At 43.4% G+C, this 24,103-nt stretch overlaps 1 protein-coding gene across 1 annotated transcript in view; it reads right to left on the minus strand.

The window, feature by feature from the left end:
* Window positions 1-22,764: 22,764 nt before the first annotated feature.
* The window catches only part of LOC117517507 (neuronal migration protein doublecortin-like), a 62,362-nt gene continuing 61,023 nt past the window's right edge, over window positions 22,765-24,103 (minus strand). The window contains exons 6-7 of the mRNA XM_034178537.1: window positions 23,253-23,350; window positions 22,765-23,142 (exon numbers count right to left, since the gene is read on the minus strand). Coding sequence (XP_034034428.1) covers window positions 23,086-23,142; window positions 23,253-23,350 — 155 coding nt within the window. The 3' untranslated portion in view covers window positions 22,765-23,085. The remainder of the gene's footprint in view (window positions 23,143-23,252; window positions 23,351-24,103) is intronic.

Raw genomic sequence — 24,103 nt, forward strand, 5'->3', positions numbered from 1 at the left:
GAATCAGCTCCACTTACCATGTTTAGAGGATGAGAACAACCCAAAGAAAACCATCCCAACCATGAAGTATGGGCGTGGTGGAAACATCATACTCTGGGGGTGCTCTTCTGCAAAGGGGACAGGACGACTGCACCGTACTGAAGGGAGGATGGATGGGGTCATGAGATTTTGGCAAACAACCTCCTTCCCTCAGTAAGAGCATTGAAGATGGGTCATGGCTGGGTCTTCCAGCATGACAATGACCCCAAACACACAGCCAGGGCAACTAAGGAGGGGCTCTGTAAGAAGCATTTCAAGGTCCTGGAGTGGCCTGGCCAGTCTCCAGCCCTGAACTCAATAGAAAATCTTTGGAGGGAGCTGAAACTCCAAACCTGAAAGATTTAGAGAAGATCTGTATGGAGGAGTGGACCAAAATCCCTGCTGCAGTGTGTGCAAACCTGGTGAAAAACTACAGGAAACATTTGACCTCTGTAATTACAAACAAAGGCTACTGTACCAAATATTAACATTGATTTTCACAGGTGTTCAAATACTTATTTGCAGCAGTAACATACAAATAAATTATTAAAAAAAATCATACATTGTGATTTCCGGATTTTTTTTTTTTTTTAGAATGCAGTAATGTTCAGGCAGGGTTCGGAGGCACAAGCAAACACTGACATCAGGGATGAGGCGAAAGGCGTAGTCAAAAACAGAGCAGAATTCAAAAAAACACGGCAAGGCAAAACAGGACTGAAAACAAGAGCTAGGATGTGTACATACGACAACAAACTGGCAGTGAGCTGTGAGACTGTGATGGTTTAAATAAGGAGCAAACAAATTAGGGTGATGTGAAGCAGGTGCGGAAGTCTCTGGAAGGGGGCGTGACCGGGGGAGCCAAAGGTTGTGCAGAGTACAAGATAGTGAAGGAAGGAAAGCACAGAGTGGAGTGAAGTAACAGACAAAGACACGTGAGCTGGAGTGGGAGTGAATAAAAACACAAAGCAGACATAAACAAGGTGGGAAACAAAGACATGGGGCAGGTGCCATGATGTGAACATAATAAGCTGGGTGTGAGGAATAAACTAACACCAAATGTGCAACTACTAAAACAAGAGCAGAAATCAAACATGAGCATGAGAACAAAAGCAACTAGAACTGATCAGGGAATCAATACAAAAGCAAAATTAAACAGGAACAGACTAATAAACAGAAATCAAAACCCGATATAAAAGTACAACAGAAAACAACAGCCAACATATACAGAAGAAAGCTAAATGATGAACAATGAAAACACAAACTGGCTGAACAGAACTAGAACAGAACTGGACAATGGCTAAAGTATGAAAAGTAACAAAGTGATAAGAAAACCATAACAGAATAACTCATGATGAAAATAATTACTGATAAATCAAAGCTGAAGCAGATGGAAAACCACAAAAAGGGGAAAAACAAGGGCTCAGCGCCTTGACCTGACCAAATCCCTGACAGTCTTCATGGTAAAGCAACAGAGTTATCCAGTAACATCCATCCATCGATTTTCCTCCGCTTTATCCGGAGTCGGGGCGCGGGGGCAGCAGCTCAAGCAAAGCCGCCCAGACCTCCCGATCCACACACACCCCCCCCAGCTCCTCCGGGGGAACCCCAAGGCGTTCCCAAGCCAGCTCAGAGATGTAATCCTTCCAGCGTGTCCTGGGTCTTCCCCGGGGCCTCCTCCCAATGGGACGTGCCCGGAACTCCTCTCCAGCGATGCGTCCAGGGGGCATCCGGAAAAGATGCCAGAGCCACCTCGACTGACTCCTTTCGACGTGGAGGAGCAGCGGCTCGACTCTGAGCTCCTCCCGAGTGACCGAGCTCCTCACCCTATCTCTAAGGGAGCGCCCAGCCACCCTGTGGAGGAAACTCATTCATCTCGGCCGCTTGTACCCGCGATCTCGTTCTTTCGGTCATGAGCCAAATCTCATGACCATAGGTGAGCTCTCGGTAAATCGAGAGCTTTGCCCCCCTACTCAGCTCTCTCTTCACCACGACGGTCCGATACAGCGACTGCATCACTGCAGACGCTGCACCGATCCGTCTATCGATCTCACGCTCCATCCGTCCCTCACTCGTGAATAAGACCCCGAGATACTTAAACTCCTCCACTTGAGGCAAGGACACTCCACCAACCTGAAGAGGGCAAAGCACCTTTTTCCGGTCGAGAACCATGGCCTCGGATTTGGATGTGCTGATTTTCATCCCGGACGCCTCACACACGGCTGAAAACCGCCCCAGTGCACGCTGAAGGTCCTGATTTGACAAAGCCAACAGAACCATATCGTCCGCAAACAGCAGAGACGAGATTCTGTGGTTCCCAAACCAGACCCCCTCTACACCCTGGCTGCGCCTAGAAATTCTGTCCATAAAAATAATGAACAGAACCGGTGACAAGGGGCAGCCCTGGCGGAGGCCAACGTACACTGGAAACAGGTTTGACTTACTACCGGCAATGCGAACCAAGCTCCTGCTGCGGTTGTACAGGGACCGGATAGCCCTTAGCAAAGGACCCCGGACCCTGTACTCCCGGAGCACTCCCCACAGGGTGCCCCGAGGGACACGGTCGAACTCCTTCTCCAGATCCACAAAACTGATGTGGACTGGTTGGGCGAACTCCCATGAACCCTTGAGCACCCGATGGAGCGTGTAGAGCTGGTCCAGTGTGCTGTGACCAGGACAAAAACCACACTGGTCCTCCTGAATCCGAGGTTCGACCATCGGTCGAATTCTCCTCTCCAGTACTCTGGAATAGACCTTACCGGGGAGGCTGAGGAGTGTGATCCCCCTATAGTTGGAACACACCCTCCTGTCCCCCTTCTTAAACAGAGGGACCACCACCCCGGTCTGCCAATCCAGAGGCACTGTCCCCGATCGCCACACGATGTTGCAGAGGCGTGTCAGCCAAGACAGTCCCACAACATCCAGAGACTTAAGGTACTCAGGACAGATTTCATCCACCCCAGGAGCCTTGCCACCGAGGAGCTTTCTAACCACCTCGGTGACTTCGGCCTGGGTAATGGATGAGTCCGCCTCTGAGTCCCCAGTCTCTGCTTCCTCTTCGGAAGACGTGACGATGGGATTGAGGAGATCCTCGAAGTACTCCTTCCACCGCCCGACAACATCCCCAGTCAGGGTCAACAGCTCCCCACCCGCACCGTAAACAGTGCTGGTGGAGAGCTGCTTCCGCCTACTGAGGCGTCGGACGGTTTGCCAGAATCTCTTCGAGGCTGACCGATAGTCCTCCTCCATAGCCTCCCCGAACTCCTCCCAGACCCGAGTTTTTGCCTCTGCGACCGCACGGGCTGCGGCACGCTTGGCCTGCCGGTACCTGTCAGCTGCCTCTGTAGTCCCACCTACCAACAAAGATAAGTAGGACTGCTTCTTCAGCTTGACGGCATCCCTTACTTTCGGTGTCCACCACCGGGTTCGGGGATTGCCACCGCAGCAGGCACCAGAGACCTTGTGACCATAGCTACGAGCGGCCGCATCAGCAATGGAGGTGGAGAACATGGTCCACTCGGACTCCATGTCTCCAACCTCCCCGGGATCTGGGAGAAGCTCTCCCGGAGGTGGGAGTTGAAGACCTCCCTGACAGAGGGTTCCGCCAGTCATTCCCAGCAGACCCTCACGATACGTTTGGGCCTGCCAGGTCTGACCAGCTTCCTCCCCTCCCAGCGGATCCAACTCACCACCAGGTGGTGATCGGTCGACAGCGCTGCCCTTCTCTTTACCCGAGTGTCTGAGACACGTGGCCGAAGGTCAGATGATACAACTACAAAGTCGATCATCGACCTCCAGCTCAGGGTGTCCTGGTGCCACGTGCACTTATGGACACCCTTGTGCTCAAACATGGTGTTCGTGATGGACAAACTGTGACTAGCATAGAAGTCCAACAACTGAACACCACTCGGGTTCAGATCAGGGAGGCCGTGCTTCCCGATCACCCCCTCCAGGTCTCACTGTCGCAGCCCACGTGGGCATTGAAATCCCCCAGGAGAACAATGGAGTCCCAAGTTGGAGCGCTATCTAGTACCCCTCCCAGGGACTCCAGGAAGGTCGAGTACTCTGCACTGCTGCTCGGCCCGTAGGCCGAGACAACGGTGAGAGACCTGTCCCTGACCCGAAGGCGTAGAGACGCGACCCTCTCATTCACCGGAGTGAACTCCAACACATGGCGACTGAGCTGGGGAGCAATAAGCAATGCAACCCCAGCTCTCTGCCTCTCCCCGTGGGCAACGCCAGAAAAATGAAGCATCCAGCCCCTCTCCAGGAGTTGGGTACCAGAGCCCATGCTGTGCGTGGAGGTGTGCCCGACTATCTCTAGTCAGTATCTCTCAACCTCCCGCACAAGCTCAGGCTCCTTGCCCCCCAGTGAGGTGACATTCCACTTCCCAACAGCCAGGAGCTGTGAGCATGGACCGGGCCGCCGGGCCACCCGCCCTAGACCGCCACCCAATCCTCTCTGCACCCGACCCCCATGGCCCCTTCTGCAGGTGGTGAACCCACAGGAGGGCGGGCAACCAGGTGCTCGCGCGCAAGCCCCAACCCCAGGCCTGGCTCCAGGGTGGGACCCCAACTCCGCCATACCGGGTGATGTCTTTTCACTCGTCATGGAGGTTCTGAGCTGCCCTTAGTCTGACTCGTCACCTAGGACCTGTTTGCCTTGGGAGACACGACAGGGAGCACAAAGCCCCCGACAACATAGCTCCTAGGATCATCCGGGTACGCAAACTCCCCCACCATGATAAGGTGGCAGCCAGAGGGGGAGTATCCAGTAACATTCACATGCAAACTAGTGGACCAATCCTGATAGTTACACACTCTTTCTCTTTCAGTGAACCAATTCCGATTGGACACTCACATTGCGCACATCATCACACAGCTTCTATGAGGAGTACAAAGATGGCCGATGGCTGGCTCGAAAGTCCACAGAGTTAACTTTTCAGCAAAAAAGTAAGTTTCTATCTCATATCATTAAAAAGTTATTTATAATTTAGTAAAGCTTGGTCTTAGCCGTCGTATACTACTGCGTTGGCCCCAGAGGGGTAACTCCCCGGACGTTCAATCCACCGTCGGCCATCTTTGTACTCTTCATTGAAGTTGTGTGATGACGTGCGCAATGTGAGTGTCCAATCGGAATTGGTTCACCGTCACATGGTTTTCCAAAATCCAATCGTAGGGCAGATTTACCTCACATGATGAACCAAAGATCATTTTCAGGAGTGATATCTAAAGCCCCTTTCACATTGGCACATTCGTATTCCAATGCGCCCTGCGCCATTACGCACAGCGAAAGTGAAACCAGACAGAGCAGACGGAGAGCCTCGCATGACAATCTCACGTGCTCAAACAAAGAGTGTGTAACTATCAAGATTGCTCCACTAGTTTGCATTTGAATGTTACTGGATAACTCTGTGGCTCTCTCCTTCTGGTATAAAGCACTGTTTACCATATCAATGAGGTGAGGGAGAGGGGCTGCTCCTCAGACTGTAAGGAACCAAAGTGTGAAATGAAAGCTGCTTGCAGAGTCAGAAAGAAGACTCCAAAATAGAAATAGAAATTTGTGATGTGACCTTTGTGTAACAGCAGACAGATATTGCTTTGAGTTGAAGACAAACAAAAATGCATAGACCATTTTGTATATATTGTTCAAAATGTGCATTTGTGTTTATTGTTTGAACTTTTTTGTTGTACAGTCTTTCACACAAGACCTCAAATTACCTTCATAAAGTGTCAAAACAGTTGTTTATTATAGTTTGCTGTGTGTTTTGAATAAATGTGTGTGGAAAATTATTTTCCGCTTTACTTTTTCCTTTGTTATTTCTCATTGTAAATCTTTTTTACACTTATAAAACACAACAAAAGCATATATCATTTTTCTCTAAAATTCTGGAAAAAGTGGTGTCACAGCAGCTCGTAGACTATCTTACTGAGAATAATCTCTTTGAGCCACTGCAGTCTGCTTTTACAAAATATCATTCCACAGAGACGGCTCTCACTAAAGTGGTGAATGATCTTCTGCTTACAATGGATTCGGACACCACTATGGTTCTGTTGCTGTTAGATCTCAGTGCTGCATTTGATACAGTGGATCATCAACTTGATAGGCTGGAAAACATTTTGGGATTACTGGGAGTGCCCTTGCATGGCTGACGTCATACTTGACCAGTCGTTCTCACTGTGTTTTGTACAGTAACACTACCTCTAACCTTAGTGACATGAAATTTGGGGTTCCTCAGGGGTCTGTCTTAGGCCCCCTGCTTTTCTCTCTTTATATAGCACCCCTTGGACACATATTGCAGCGTTTTGGGATAACCTTTCACTGCTGTGCAGATGATACTCAGTTATACATGCCGATAACTGCTGGTAATCTCGTTCACATAAAATCCTTAGAAGATTGCCTTGCAGCAGTGAGAAGATGGATGTCTAGAAACTTCCTACTTTTAAACTCTGATAAGACTGAAATGATGGTTCTTGGTCCAGTGAGACATCGGCATCAATTTGACCAGTTAACGCTCAGCCTCGGCTCGTGTGTCATACATCACACTGACAAAGTGAGGAACCTTGGGGTAATTCTTGATCCTTCATTGTCCTTTGGCCTCTAAATTAGAAATATTACTAGGACTGCTTTCTTCCACCTGCGAAATATAGCGAAGATTCGTCCCATCCTGTCTATGGCTGATGCCGAGACCCTGATCCATGCATTTATCTCTTCTAGATTGGACTACTGCAATGTTCTATTTTATTAGGGGTCTCCAGTTGGTTCAAAATGCTGCAGCCAAACTTTTGACATGAAGCAGAAAGTTTGACCACATTACACCCATTTTGGCATCCTTCACTGGCTTCCTGTCCCAGTGAGATCAGATTTTAAAGTTCTGCTACTAACCTATAAAATTATTCATGGACTGGCACCTTCCTACCTAGCTGACCTAATTAAACCTTACGTACCGGCCCGGGCTTTACGTTCTCAGGGTGCAGGACTACTTTGTGTCCCTAAGGTGAATAAGAAGTCTGCGGGTCACAGAGCTTTCTCTTATCGTGCCCCTGTTCTGTGGAATGATCTCCCTGCATCAATAAAACAGTCAGATTCTGTGGAGACTTTCAAGTCCAGACTTAAGACGCACTTATTTTCCCTTTCATATGGCTAGCATACTGGTACAGTTTTGTTTTACGCTTTTTACTCTTTTAATTCATTTATTAGTAATTGGAGCGGGCCGCGGCCTCAACTTTACCTAAATTCTGGGTCTTTTATTGAAGTTTAGGGCTAGTGGCCGGCGATCACCTTAGTATTTCTCTGTTTTTCTTGTTGTTTAATGCTGGCAAATTATACAGTATTTTTTTTGTCTTTCTGATGCCTGATTCTGTTTTTTCTCTCTGTTTAAGGTGCAGCTCCATCCAGAGATGGGAGTTGTATTCGTGTTGGCGATCCTCCTGTCCTGTGCGCCAATAGCATTTCTTGTATATTCGTCCATGAATTGTTCTGTGAATTGTTCTGTAATTTATGTCTGTAGCATGGCCCAAGCAGAGGGTCACCCCTTTGAGTCTGGTCTGCTTGAGGTTTCTTCCTCAGAGGGAGTTTTTCCTTACCAATGTTGCTCTGGGGGTTGGTAAGGTTAGACCTTACCTGTGTGAAGCGCTTTGAGGCAACTCTGTTGTGATTTGGCGCTATATAAATGAAAATAAATTGAAAATTGAAATTAAAATATATATTATGAAAGAACGGGTTGTCCTGAAAAAAAGAGACATAAAACTTGATTGTGGGATGCAGGGAGAGCTGTTAACATGAATAATAAAACTTTTATGCCAGGCGAGTGAACTGTCCAAAAAAGAATGTGCTCGGACCCCAGAGGGTTAACCTCATACAAATACAAAATGTTAAAACATTTATCAAACTGATTTATTGGAAATTAATGTCTTTCATACTTAGACATTACAGCTTTTGGACCTGAGAACAGAGACATCAATAAGGCTGTCAGTCCAACCAAGTCTTTCCCTGATAAAAAAAGTATCTTGATATCTACTGGCCAGATTTGTGTCACGAAAAAAAAATTAATGGTCTTGCTGATCAGAATTTAATACCGCAGTCAAGGCCAAAATGTCCACTCCTACACAGGAAATACCAAAATACAATAAGTTGTCTATCTGCACATGAATTGAGCATTTTCACATCTCCTGGCCAGACGATGAACCCGTCATGTTGGGGACACTCCATGACCTTTTCTTCAATGCCGTCCAAACATTACATCCAACATGACATGTAAACAGATATTTTCTAAACCATTGAGCTGATGACTGTGTGATTTGCTTTCTGTTCTCAGCACTATTACAATATCCTTTCTGCTAGCACTACAAAAAACACAACACATATTTCACCATGAAAACCTGTAATGTACTGAACATTTCAACCTGCAGGGTTCACAAGCAAAACTTTAGACTTGCACCTGTCATGGGACGTTCCAGAGGAGGGACTGGAATAGTCTGTGTGTAGGACAAGAGATTTTCATCCAGAAAGAAGTGGAGGCAAGTTCTAGAAACAAAGAAGTAAAAGAAAAATCCTTTCTGCAGTATTGTGTGGACTTATTACTGTCTTATTTATATTCTACAAGTTAAATATTGTTGGAGTAAGCGGGTATAGAAAATGGATGATGGATGAAGTTAACCATTAGACAATCAGAAAAGCATTAGTTCTCTGATTAATTATGTCAATCAGAAAATAATGATTTATTTCTCTGATTTGATATGTTTCACTGTCTCCTAAAAACTGTCATGATTCACTGCATACTTAGATTGATTCATACAAAATCTTTACAACGGGGTTATGTGTATGACTGTGTTATCGGAGTCTTAGAACATAACCAGCTGGGAAACTATCAGAAAGTAATGGTTTGCTTCTCCGATTTACTACGTTTCTGTGCTGAAACGTTTTTTCTCAAGTGGCACGTGCTGAAAAATTAATCCAATGTGGATTTAATAGAACCTGCCTTTCCTTAAACGGCCACTTGACAATGGCTCCAAAAGCGAGTAAATCCCAGTCCTAAAATGTCCAACTTTAGAAGATAAATGTAACTGTTGTAATTGCTGCCATGAATGAGATAACAGCTCTCTTTCAAAAAAGCAGACTATGTGGAAGGTCTGAGATATCTTATACTCTGGAGTGTCAGCATCACAAAGCCTGTTCACCTGAGCTAGTAACTATGGGAACATACCCAATGAAGATATTCTGCTTGCTGGCAGGTTTTCTTCAGTTTCTCCTTTTTATCTGAATCCTGCACACAAACACAAATGCAACATGGCCTTTTCCTGAAGAACAGTTATTATTAAAAATGATACCCCTCAGATGGGATGTCTACTCCTCACATAGAAGTGAGCAAGGGTGAATTCTGCTTATTGTTTGAATTGGATTGGATTGTGGCTTTAAAACACACACACACACACACACACACACACACACACACACACACACACACACACACACACACACACACACACACACACACACACACACACCTCAAAGAACAGACGGGGGAGGTGGTGTTGAGACTTGAAGTATTAATCCATTAATGTGATTTTTTTTTTTTTTTTTAGGTTTTCTTGGTGTAACTGGCTGCATAGCTGGAATTGTAAGTACTGTAGTGGAACATATTTCTCATATTCATGCCTGATAGAATGTTCTCATACAATTTCAGACAGCCCCAAAGTGGTCCATACCATTTCTTAACCTGAACTGAATGTTTGCCTGCCTTATGACCATCACTGAAATGGCTCACAGATCCAGAGCATAGCGCAAGCTAAACAGTATGCTAGTAGGTAAGTGAAAGTGGCTAACTTACTTGTTTTCCTTCAGAGTTTTTTTTTTTTTTTTTTTTGGATTGTGTCTGATATCTCAGGATGAACTAATTATCTAATGTTACTTAACATTTGCCTTACCTAACTAATGTCAGATTACCACTATATATGCTATATAATTCATACTCTGACTAGTGTCAAACAGGAATATAGGATTACACTTGTGTTTGCTAATTAGGTCACTGTACATTTCAGTTAGTGTGAAAGTGCTTAATTAGAATTTTTGAGCAGTTCGCCCTGTCCCCCAGTGTAACCCAGGTACCTGACAACTGAATCTCATTTGTATCTCACTTGTATCTGCAGCCTTGTTCTTTTGGTCATTATGCAGAGCTCATGACTATAAATGAGGACAGGAGTGTAAATCAAGAGTCTTGCCTTCTGGCTCAGCAATTTTTCACCATAATAGTCTGGCTTCCCCCTCAATCTGTCAGTCTCATGCTACATCTTACCCCCCACTCATGAACAAGACTCCGAGATACTTGAACTCCTCTGCGAGGGGCAGTAACTCTCCAGTGGCTCAGAGGGGACAGTCCACCCTTTTCTGACAGAGAACCATGGTCTCAGATTTGGAGGTGCTAATCCTCATCCCAGTCCCTTCACACTCTCCCTCAAATCTGCCCAGTGCACATTGGATGTCATTGCTTTTGCAGATGATGTGGTTCTGTTGGCTTCATCAGACAGAGAGGCAATTTTGATGTCACCAAATTGGACACCCTCCAATTCCTGACTGTGCCTTGAAATCCTGTCCATGAGGATCACAAACAGGATTGGTGACCAGCGACAGCCCTGGTGCAGTCCAACACCCACCGGGAACTGTGGTCTGATGTAATGCAGAGAATGTGGACACAGCTCATACTTTGGTCGGTCATATAGAGACCATATCACACATTGTAGTGGTCCAAGTACTGCATTAGATTTTTTTTGATTAGGCTCTTAAGTACACTTTCTACACCCTTTTTGTTTGACAGGGAGCCATAGGAAAACACAATCACTCACCTTCAACCTCTTACTCCAGTTTAGGGTCACGGGGGGCTGGAGCCTATCCTAGCAGTCATAGGGCGTGAGCCGGGGTACACCTTGGACAGGACGCCAGTCTGTCGCAGGGCCACATATAGACAAACAAACACATTCACACCTATGGACAATTTAAAGTTTACAATCCACTTAACCTGCATGTCTTTGGATGTGGGAGGAAGCCGGAGCACCCAGAGGGAACCCATGTAAACACTGGGAGAACCCCATCACCTTCTTGATGTGAGGCAACAGTCCTACCACTAAGTCACCATGCTGCCCATAGGAACACAATGACACTGAGTTTCACAGCACTGTGTCTACTTAACTAGAAGTCACAGACTGATGTTGAACATCTTACTGAGGTCAGTTGTGTAGTGGGCATGGATGGACACTCTACTGTAATGATAAGTATTAATCTGGTCAAGAAAATGTTTTATTTTCATTTTTAAGGTGTAATTGTCAATAGGCTTCTCTGGAACATGGCCTCTCCTGAAGCAGCTGCCAAGGGATCATTATCATCCTCCTGTAATGAAAATCCATTTGCTTCCTACAATATACTAGAAAAGGCCATGAATATTAAAAGAACATATAGCTGCATGGAGTTCTGCCAGTTACAGAACTAGGTTAGACATTTAAATTATAGGTTTAACCAGAAATGTATCCCACATACTTGAAACTTTGCAAGCCACAAAATTTGTTAAATAGGTAACCAACTCACTTTGATAGCGATTATGACTAAAGGAGTAATAGCAATCAAAAGAAAGGTACTGAGGACTGTACAGTGCATCTGGAAAGTATTCACAGTGCTTTACTTTTCCCACATTTTATGTTACAGCCTTATTCCAAAATGAAGTAAATTCATTTTTTTCTCAATTCATTCTACTCAACATCCCATAATGACAACTTGAAAGAAAGTTTTCTGAAATTTTGCAAATTTATTAAAAACAAAAAACTAAGAAATAAACTGTACGTAAGTATTCACACCATTTGCTCAGTACTTTGTTGATGCGCCTTGCCAGCAATTGCAGCCTGAAGTCTTCTTGAATATGATGCCACAAGCTTGGTACACCTATCTTTGGGAAGTTTTGTCCATTCCTCTTTGCAGCACCTCTCAAGCTCCATCAGGTTAGTTGGGAAGTGTTGGTGCACAGCCATTTTCAGATCTCTCCAAAGATATTCAATCGAATTCAGGTCTGGGCTCTGGCTGGGCCACTCAAGGACATTCACAGAGTTGTCCTGAAACCACTCCTTTGATATGTTGGCTGTGTGTTTAGGGTCATTGTCCTGGTGAAAGATGAACCGTTGCCCTAGTCTGAGGTCAAGAGCGTTCTGGAGTAGGTTTTCCCTCAATCCTGACTAGTCTCCCAGTTCCTGCTGCTGAAAAACATCCCCACAGCATGATGCTGCCACCACCATGCTTCACTGTAGGGATGGTGCCTGGTTTCTTCCAAACATGACGCATGACATTCAGAGAATTTTGTTTCTCATCGTCTGAGAGTCCTTCAGGTGCCTTTTGGAAAACTCCAGGTGGGCTGCCATGTGCCTTTTACAAAGGAATGGCTTCCATCTGGCCTCTCTACCATACAGAGGGGTCGTTTCGACCGTTGGGGTTTTTACGTAATTATTGTATGGCCTTACCTTACAATATAAGGCGCCTTGGGGCAACTGTTTGTTGTGATTTGGCGCTATATAAATAAAACTGATTGATTGATTGATTGAAATATGACCTTCGTGGCAAAAGTTGTGAATACGTATGTACATGTGATTTCTTAGTTGTTGTTTTTTTTAATTTAAATAAATTTGCAAAAATAAAAAAAAAACTAACTTTTTTTCACATTGTCATTATGGGGTATTGTGTGTACAATTTTGAGGGAAAATAATTTCATCCATTTTGGAATGAGGCTGTAACATAACAAAATGTTGAAAAAGTAAAGAGCTAAGAATACTTTCTGGATGCACTGTAAGAAAAGTCAGTATGCACATTTGTGTTAAAGATGGATGGGTGAGTGTCACTGAGCTAAAGCTGGCAAAAAGAATGAATTTACACATTTAATTCATCTGAAAATCTGACCTCTCATGTAACGTCTTGTCTTCTAGGGTGATTAGGTCAGACAAGTTTCCTCCAAAGATGTTGCCCACTGCTGTTCCACCCACCACTTTAGAAGAGGACCCTGCCATTTCTGGAAGCAATTTTGAAGGTAGATTCCTTGAGATAGGCAAAAAAAAAAAAAAAAAAAAACTACACACACACACACACACACACACACACACACACACACACACACACACACACACACACACACACACACACACACACACACAAAAGAGATTTTAGCCAGTGTAATTTTAGATTTTAGCCAGTGCAGGCAACTCCACCAGAAGGCAATATTCAAGATGGCTGCCAAAATCAATAATATGATGCATTTTCACATCTGTTCTTCTATATGACACAGAACATTCGTTTGGATGTCTAAATGATTGGATGTTTTAAAAATTATGTTTTTGGGGTCAAGGAATTCAAATATGCCAATAAAATTCATATATTTTCAACACCAGTGGCAGCTGTTATTGAAACGACAGCAAAACACCATGACAAATTTGTGTTGGCAGACATCATGGGATACAGGGTCATAGATGAATGCCTACCAATCCTCAACATAAATGGCACACTAAGGAAGACTCAGAAGTCAAAACAAATTGAGGTCCTGCATTTGGAAGGTCTGCTGCCTGCAAATGAGTACACTGCCATAATCAATATGGGCTTCATATAAAATGTACTTTAAAAGTATTGAGTAAAAGTAAAATCCAAAACGAGTGCAGAGTGAAATAGTGACATGAACAGAAGCTCAGTGTGGTGTCTGGAGAAACCAGGAGGGGGCCTCAGCTCCTATAAAAGGCTGGCTCCGCCTCTGGGGGAGCAGTTGGTGTTGGTGACGGGATGAGTGAGCAACAGGTGGATATATATATATATATATACGAGGTCTGTCCATAAAGTATCGTACCTTTTTATTTTTTTCAAAAACTATATGGATTTCATTCATATGTTTTTACGTCAGACATGCTTGAACCCTCGTGCGCATGCGTGAGTTTTTCCACGCCTGTCGGTGACGTCATTCGCCTGTGAGCACGCCTTGTGGAAGGAGTGTCCAGCTCTCAGCTTTCAGTGGAGAGCTGGACATGTCCCAACTTGTCCTCTAACACGGAGGTGTTCCTTTGTCTCGCTTCATCAGCGAATCGGTCGTGACGCGCGAAGCCTCCGTGCGGCTTTCCATGACAAAATCTCTTGTTAAAAGTGAAATCTGCCGGAAAATGGCTGATGTCCAGGTCTTGTGATAACCAGAGAAAGAGCACACGACGGTCTCGTATCCACAGAGCCATCAGCTTAGAAATGATCCAGTGGTTTGTGCCGCATCGTCGCAGCTTGCAGCGCGGCGCACCGACCGTCCTTTAAAGGGGTCCTTAAACCTGTAGTTAAAGTCCTTATTCTCTGTGAAGCCCGTAAAATTTTCACTGAAAGCCAGATAAATTTTTCGAATGGTTTCCAGGTGCCAGTCTCTAACAGCTTCTGAAAAAATTCTGATGGAAAAAAGTCCTTTTCATTCCGCCATTTCCAGACAATGAAAATCCGACGAGGGGGCGGGACCACTCCTTCCACAAGGTGTGCTCACAGGCGAATGACGTCACCGACAGGCGTGGAAAAACTCACGCATGCGCACGAGGGTTCAAGCATGTCTGACGTAAAAACATATGAATGAAATCCATATAGTTTTTGAAAAAAATAAAAAGGTACGATACTTTATGGACAGATCTCGTATAGCTGTAAATAACAACACAGTCTCACGGCAAGTCATGATTCAGCAGCACGAAATATACATTAATCTATTGGTTCTTGATATTGTGATGAAAAGCGCCTCATTTTCATTATGGCAGCACAAATTCATTCTAATTCATACCGTGATGGTTGCACGAAATTAAAAGAGAAGTGGCGGGGGGAGGGGGGGTCAGGGGTGGTTATGGTTAGGGTGTGTGGGGGGGGGGGGGGGGGAGTAGGAGTAGGGTTAGTAATAATGAGTTAAAAAAAATCTCCATCACAAAAATTTGACTCATTTCTTGACTGGAGGATGAAAAAAACGTGAGACTGGGCTGTAAATAAAGTTGCCGTTCTTTTTCCTCGATGACCCACACACACATTTCTGTTAAACACAACAGCCAGGCTCTTGTGAAACGGAACAGTCATTTATAGCTACACAGTTATGCCAAATTTAAGGAAAAGTAAAAAACTTTCCAAGCATCACCACCACCAACCACTGCAAAGCAACCCAACGCGGTGCTTTTTGCGCTCTCGAACCCAAAAGTGTTTGCGTCCCCTTAACTGTAGTTGTGCAGTACACGACCAGATCGTGTACTGCACTGTAGCGGGATCCGATCCATGTGTATGTGTGTGCATCAGCGTGTGCGCATTTGCAGTCCAAAGTGCAGATGATTTTCACCTTCCACAGTCTTCCTCTTCAGATTCAACCGGTCATCTTTTATATATTTTTTTTTTGTCTTTTAAACTTGTTTTAACTCAAACCTGACACGTGATGCAGCAGGAGTGAAAGGTGCTGCACTGCAGCTGTAGATGACTGTATCTCTTCCCGGTGCACAGCTGCACACTGGCTTACTTTCACCTCTGTAAACAGGCATTGCCCAATCAAATTTCTTTTACTTTTATACTGTAGTAACAAGTGTTGAAGATGTATAGGAGTAAAAGTATACATTTTATTGAGGAAATGTAGTGGAATAAAAGTGAAAGTCACCAGAAACGTAAATAATGAAGTACAGATACATCAAAATTCTACTTAAGTACAGTAACAAAGTATTTCTACTTTGTTACATTACAATACTGGGTAATAGAGAAGAATTTTAGCCATGTCATTGTATACTTCATGTCACTTTAGTTAAGGTGTATTAAGTTGCATTGCATTGTATGTATGTTGTCATTCATTTTCATAGAGCAATTTGTTACATTCATGAGACTCAAGTGAATGATAATAAAAGGTGATAGCATGTCATATCACTGCAATGCTCTGGCGTGCCATACACAGCAGGTACATTTTAACTGAAAATGCGCGGTTTAATAGGCACACATTGTGCGCTGGCCCGTTTGCATTGTAATTGAACTGCACCCTAGCCAGCTGCTACGACATAGTAAGTAAAGTGTGATGTTTGCTACATGACCTGAGTACCACATGAACTGCGAAAATAAAGGACTCCAGTGAATGGATCATGATTTATTTAATGTGAGCTCATGATAGCGGCATCGCGAGCTCGCTCAGTAGATAAAGGCACAAACTGGAAATGGCACAAAAAAAAATAAAAAAAAAAAAATCCGCCCACTGGATGAAAGCATATTTGAGCGGAAATGGCACCAAAAAAAAAAAAATCTTGCGAGATCGCTCAATGGTAGATGAAGCCACAAACCGGAAATGGCATAAACTTCTTTCTTTACATTATTATAACATTGTCGTGAAAAAAAAACAATCATAACTACAATTGTGAAGTAGTCTATCATTACTTTGAGGTTCTGCAACAATTACGCAATTTTAAAATTATTGTTTGATGATACAAGGGGATGTCAAAAAGTTTTGAACCTCGCACATTTTTCCCAGTCAGATATTACAATGCATCACACCTGATCTACATCAATGTCTTAGCTATTTATTTCATGTAGGATCATATTGCTCTCTTCAATTGTTGAGTCATAACACTGTGTGGAAGAGACATACCCTCCATTGTCAGTTGTGGCATTCTGCTTCACCAGAACAATGCACCAGTCCACACCAGCCGGGTTGCCATGGACGCTGTACGCGAGTGAGGCGATGAACTTCTTCCTCACCCACTCTATTCTCCAGACCTAGCCCCTAGCGACTTCCACCTCTTTCCCAGGCTGAAAAAAATACCTTCGGGGCCAGAGATTTGAGGATTACGATGAGCTGACTGCTGCAGCAGAGGGCTGGTTAGGGGGCCAAGATGTTGAGTTCTACCGATCGGGTATCAATGACTGGAAAACCAGATGGAAAAAGTGTATGGAGTTGGAAGGGGACTACGTTGAAAAATAAAAGATTATAAATCCAAATATCTTGCTCCTTCTGTTTGAGGCTCAAAACTTTGATATCCCCTCATATACACAGATAGTGAAGAGTTTCGCTCATTAATGTCAGCAATATTGAAGATATTATACAAGGCTGAGTGTGTGTGTGTGCTTTCAACCTAAGGGCCCAAGTGATCTCCCCCTTGGCGCCCCAATCACCATAGCAAGTTTGGTGTGGATTGCTTAACTACTGTGGCTGTGGATAGCGAACACACACACACACACGGTCAGCTTTATATGTTAGATTATTGATTTGGGTGGCCATCTTGAATATGACCTTACTGTTGAATGCCTTACCATTTAAACTATACCATTTGTGAGTATTTATTTCTTTTTAGACAGAAAATCCTCATTCCTGTAGGTAATCATAGCCAGCAGAAGGCACTGACATACAGTGATTCCAGGTATCTTTATCATAATCTTCTACACGAGCTCAGCAGTAGAGGGCGCTGCAGGTACATTTTATTCCCTGTTGGAGCCAGCAGGAGAAGGACGAGGCTTTTGCACAGTACTGTTCAAACCCAAACATTCAAATATTGTAATTTAAAGTACCTGGGGGGGGGGAAAAATGCAATGTGCATGAACCCAAGAAATGCATACACGTACCATCAGAACAAATACTGCAGCAACAGAACATGCTTCTGAAAAGGTTTAGTCATTATTTGTATGTACTGAGCATGTTGAAACATGATTTCAGAAGAATTCCTGGTAGTTTGCAGCAGGATGGCTGTTGGATGTCTGTATTCAAACTTAATCACAAATGTCTGGAGTTAAATGTTGCACATCACAAGTGCGCATGCTTGAACTCTGAGCCTCAGTCTCCTTTGCCTACTAAACACCAATCAGACCCTCTGCTGACAAAGGTCCACTTTCTCTCTCACACACACACACACACACACACACACACACACACACACACACACACACACACACACACACACACACACACACAAAATCAGATCCTGGTTTCAGGCCTGAGATTATAACTGGTATTGAATTAAGTAAACTCTTGCAAAGCTGTCCCTTTAAAATGTGTTTCTTCTTAAAAGAACAGCCAAGTTTCATTACACAGTATAATACCACTGATGTCGCATGTTTTGAGGGCACGTGCAACTGACTGCAGGAATGTCCACCAGAGCTGTTGCCTGTGAATTGAATGTTCATTTCTCTACCATAAGCCATCTCCAAAGGCATTTCAAAGAATTTGGCAGTAGATCCAACCAGCCTCACAACCACAGACCACGTGTAACCACACCAGCCCAGGACATCCACATCCAGCATGTTCACCTCCAAGATCATCTGAGACCAGCCACCCGGACAGCTGCTGCAACAATCGGTTTGCAGAACCAAAGAATTTCTGCACAAACTGTCAGAAACCATCTCAGAGAAGCTTGTCTGCCTGCTCGCCATCTTCATCGGGGTCTCAACCTGATTGCAGTTCATCATCGTAACAGACTTGAGTGGGCAAATGCTCACATTCCATGGTGTCTGGGTGCCGATCAATTCTATGCAAAGGAGATGCATTGCACTGCGTGAGGTAAATGGTGGTCACACCAGGTACTGACAGGTCCCCCCCAATAAAGCAAAACTGCACATTTCAGAATGGCCTTTTACTGTGGCCAGCCTAAGGCACACCTGTGCAATGATCATGCTGTCTAATCAGCATCTTGATATGCCACACCTGTGAGGTGGGATGGATTATCTCTGCAAAGGAGAAGTGCTCACTAACAGATTTGTGAATATCAGAGAACTAGTTCTTGTGTATGGGTGATTCTTAAACTACGGGCACTTATGTCCTTTGATCATATTGTATGAAAAACAGAAAAAAGGGGACATTTCACACTTTTATAGTTATCTTTACAATGAAAGTGTTAAATTTGCTCTAGTAGTCTATGATGACTTTTTCACCTTTTTTCAGCATCATTATATGCAAATATTGCCGTTTTGCGCTTGTCCCACACCCAGACTTGATCTTCAATGATAAAAATGAATGGTAAAGAAACTTTTTTTTTTCTAATGTTAATGTCATACAACTGTTGTGATTTTTTTAAACAAAATGTAGTTGTCCCACACTATTGCCGTAATTTCCACCACAACACTGTAATGTCCCTTTAAACAGTTTGTATGAAAGATTGAGTAGCTTCTATGGAGATAAACAATGACAGAGCACATGTATATAGCGCCAAATCACAACAAACAGTTGCCCCAAGGCGCTTTATATTGTAAGGTAATGGTGTGGTGGAAATTGCATTTACAAGGCCAATAGTGCCCATAGTTAAAGAATCACCCATTTATAGACAGATTTGTACTGGGATACCAATTAAATGCAAATTATAAAGAAGCCCATGCTCATATGGCCAAGGATATTTTAGCATTGCGTTATATTTTTTACAATTACCTGCAACCAAACTGCCTTTCATCACCACTAAATGTTATACACGTTAAAATTTGAAGAACTTCAAATGTGCTACAGGACAAAAGTTTACATTCTCATGAACTGTAGCAGTAACTGATGCATGCAAACTCTCCGCTCCTGTACACGAAAACTGAATTAAAAGGATAATCTTGTTTTAATAACGTTCGGCAAGATGTTCAGGCCGACGTCCACACTTTTTTTGCAAGCTGTGAGATTGGGTTTCAGTGTTACACTATAGAACTATGATCACCTGTGAAGTTTCCAGTTGGTCGCTGCTGACTTGAGATTCCTAGTTCCCATGGTGATTCAAGCAATGATTTCAGCAGAGACTATTTTTAAACATTTGGTTCATCTGTTCATGTTTGCCATGTCAGTTTGCAATAGACAAAAGGCGTACGATAAAATATGCCAATACACCGACTGCTCATTTATTCCCCTGAATGCACAGTCAACCGAACATGCATCAGAATACCACAACGACAGTCGTGCTCAACTCTGGTGCAATAATGACAGAGTAATGAACTCAAATCCAGAGAGGTGAAATACCACAGTTTTAATTGAAAAAGGATACCGGTTAATACATTGAATGAAGCACTGAAACAAGCCACTGACGTTGCAAAAAGACCACTAAAAAGGACGTTGAAAGTTTCCAAGAAAAGAAAAAGTCATTCAGTTAGAAAAGTGTCGTATGAAAGAGCGGAAAGGGGGCATATTTACACCATGATAAAGTGTCCTGTACCTCTACCAGTGTTTTGAGAGGCTCTGCAGTTAATCGTTAAAAATGTCTTACAAACAGCATTCAAAGACGAGAAGATGTTGAATTCAACATTTTGAATCTAGTAATAAAACAAATGTAAAATAAAAAAGAAGGCACCTCTGTAGGTGATGAATACAACGTATTGGCCAATTTACACAAGACAACCAACAACTGTCAGTGTTTTATGTGGTATATTGTAGAAAACAAGATTATACAGGAGAGACTGTTTGAGGAAGATGGCAACAGATGAGGCTCTCTGTACAAAACTGAGTAAGGTGAGCTCTCCCTGCTGGTGGATTAGCCCCAATTAGATGTTGTGCTGGTGTGACCGCGCTCCCTGCAGGAGATGGATAGACCTTACAGCACCAGATCAGTGAGTAGCCACTTTGAGACAAGTGATGAAATTAGCCATTAAAGCTCATCCAGAGGGCAGGTAGTCTTGAATCAAACATCATGGCTCTGGAATAACTGCATTAAAGTTTTAATTTTATTTCACAATACGCAATTGGACATTAAGGATCTCCTCTCCAGGAAAGTATAGATTTGCGTACTGCGGAACCCAAATGCATAGTTGCAGTTTCAAAGGATGCTACATGTGCAGCATTTGTCCCAATATTTTGTGCAATTGTGGTTACATATTTGAATGTTGGCAAGAAAACAAGTGTTTGTAGGTGTGAAGAAGAGTAACTCGCTTTGTGCTTCAGTGGAATCAAATTTAGAGGCTCTCAGGCTCGATTCCCTGAAAACCTGAGAAAACTCTCAAGTACATTTCTAAGACAAACAACTGAAGTGTGACAATACAGAAAGAAGTCTGGTGATTAAAATGTGCACCAAAAAAAAATACAATACCCTTCATATAAATAAATTTAATAAAGTTAAAACCCACACAGTTTGAGACACCATTTATGTTTTAATCCCTCCATATCTGAGAACTGCGATCTGCAAGATGAGTCATGCAAAATATGAGAAGCCCTGCTAAGCACCCTGCTAAGTGACTGTTCACATGAGCTCCATTTAGTCTCAATGTTTGACCAGTTAAAAGTAACATGCATAAGTCTCCGCGTGTATGTCCTCTACAGCGTTTACAACTAAAAGTTTCTAGAATTCTTGGTCTGAAACATACTTTGGCTTCGAGGCCTTCATTTATTCATATTTGAACTTAAAAAAAAAAAAAAAAAAAAAAAGCACTGTACTACTAATACAATGTCACCAACAGCTGCTATGGAATCAACTGAAAGTAAAAGGTTTAATGTAATAAACTGACAAAGGGGAACTAACTTTTCAATCTAGCAAATTTCTAGATGTTTTGGAGTTAAATTTTCTCTACTGGCAATGAAGCATTGAAGTCTGTAAAATTTCCTTCCTTAGGCCCTGAAAAAATTTGAACTTTACAGGGCAAGCTGTAAAAATACTCTGTAAACTGCTTCTCTTCACTCACTGCTGGACAGGAGAAAATCCCAGAAGTGTTTGTTGCATGAAGAGGATCCTATGGAGGTAAATATGCACAGTTAAATCACTTTAAGGAGACTAATTATACAGTTAGCCACTTACCTTAGCCTGCAGTCCAAGTGACTGTCTGCACCGAGGTGTTACAAGTGGTCTGCAGATTAGATGTTCAGTTTTACAGACTGTCCATAATTTGCATTCAAATTATGACTCGGTGGAGTGCAGCCCTGCCAAGTGTACTGCAGGCTAAGGTAAACAGCTAACTGCATCATCAGTAGTCTTACGTTTTACATTTGGCAAGGTCAACATGCACATTTTTCCTGCGTAGGGATCTTCACACTACCAGACTGACAAGCTGGTCCGTATAACATTATGTAGCCTGTGACATTGTATTATGAATAGATACTGCATACACTTAATTTTTGTTCTGAGAGAAAAAATTTATCCAAACATCTAAAAACAAAATGAGAAAATAAAGACACCCAAGTTCCACTTTAATGGGAATTGGTAAAATACTACTTTGCGCTGTTATTTCCCCCAAAAGGGCCTAATTATTTTCCTTTGGTTGTCTGAACACACCATTAGGTCCTTCAAATCAGCTTCTTACATGCCCATAGTTCCATATCACAAGTCACCATCATGCACATAATGCAGTGTATAAAAATGTAAAATATATACTGTGTACTACAGTGAGAAAATGGTGGAACAGCCGACATCAAGACTCCAGAGTGATTCTACGTCATCTGATTGAAACTGCACTAGAGTGACTGAGTCTTTTGATGTTTTGGACCATGTCGGCTGCTTCTTCCATTCATAGAGGACGCGCATCATCACAAGTCAGTGCGGCGGGCCTTCATGTTGAACCTTTGACTACACCCTGTAACATGTTAAGCAAATGCGAAATTCTGGCGGCGTGACGGAAGCACAGCAATGTATTATGGGTAGTTATGACCAAGAGCTATACACAGTATTTACAGCAGGTCGGAAAGCTGGCTTAGCAGACTCCATCTGAGGAGGAACAGTTACCATCCACATCTTTAACTGAGGACACAAAGGAACATCACAAATACAAGTAATACAAAAGTCAAGTCAGTTCTGGTGAACACCCAGAAAAAGATCCATTTGCTGCATGGAATTGTGGGTGGTCCTATAACAAGACAATTTAACTTGTGTGAAAAATGCTAGTCGGTGAACTCTGAATTTTTGACAAACTGTGGCCAAAAACAAAACTATATGCTAATGTGACATGTGCAAGGTTGACAAGGGTATGAAAGAAAGGTGTGAGGGGGGAGTGTTCAATTCCTAAGCAGCAAATGTTCTCATAGCCCTGGTGGCTAAGGCCTTGGAGAGAGGAGTGGTGTTTCTAGACAATAGGTGGCACTGTGAATGAAGGTGGAAAGCAGCAGAGGTATAAAAACTTCTGTGTTTCAGGCCAAAAGGAGGCTGCAGTAGGAGTGTCTACATTGATTCACCGAGGGAGTCTTCATCATCCAGAGATAAGGGCAGGTAGAGATCCTGCAGAGACAAACGGGAAAACATACAATTTTATGCTCAGTTTAACCCCCCACCCCCACCCCCCCAAAAAAAACAGTGCTGATGTAAAGCCAGATGACAGGGAGGACTACCTTCTGCTTGCTGTTTAGGCCCGGGCTGGTGGGGGTGGAGGTGGGGGAATGCTTGGAAATCGGGGTAGAGATCTGGCTGCTGGAGCCCGTCCCATTAGCTGCTGGGACAGGAAGGAGGAGAAGGTCAGGTCAGAGGAGCGTGGATTAGCTGTGTGCAAGTAAGACCTCGAGAAGTAGTTACTAAACTGTGTGCTCACTCGGCTGGATGTCCAGATTTCATCTGGCAAACTTTCTGTTGGCTCCTCGCTGCTACGTGACTTCTCATTCACTCACTCTGCATTATGCTGCACTGCAGATTCACTTTGTGTAGAATACTGTTTATGTTTAAGAGTGGTGAGATGTGATGTAGCTGTGTGCGTCAAATGATTTAAGAGACTTTGTGTAGAATACATGAAAACAACTCGAGGCCTACGGGCCAGATGGCGAGGAAAGCTCTGCGCCAACATGACTTGAAAGCAGCACACAAAGCTTCATTGTTAAGTCACCAAAAGCACTGGCTTCACTTACACAGACAAACTTACAAATTGCCACATTCAGACATCTGACCACTTTGGAAGGATAAGCCCATCCAAACATTTAAAAATAAATGTCTCCATCTATCTATGTATCTGATTTATAATTAGCTTTCCCACCTATAGAAAATAGACCATGAGAACCCACAGACACTGATTTTCACAGTATTTCCATATATTGATTTTTTTGCACAGCCATAAACAGATCAGATATGGCAACCAGAAAACATTTGTTTTGCATGATACAATACATGCCGACACGGAACATCAGATTAACAGCTGCTCCTCACGATCTTAGCACAGATGTGCACAACACTCTAACAGCTGCTGCAACCCAGT

This window comes from Thalassophryne amazonica, chromosome 9, assembly GCF_902500255.1.
Source record: "Thalassophryne amazonica chromosome 9, fThaAma1.1, whole genome shotgun sequence".
NCBI lineage: Eukaryota > Metazoa > Chordata > Actinopteri > Batrachoidiformes > Batrachoididae > Thalassophryne > Thalassophryne amazonica.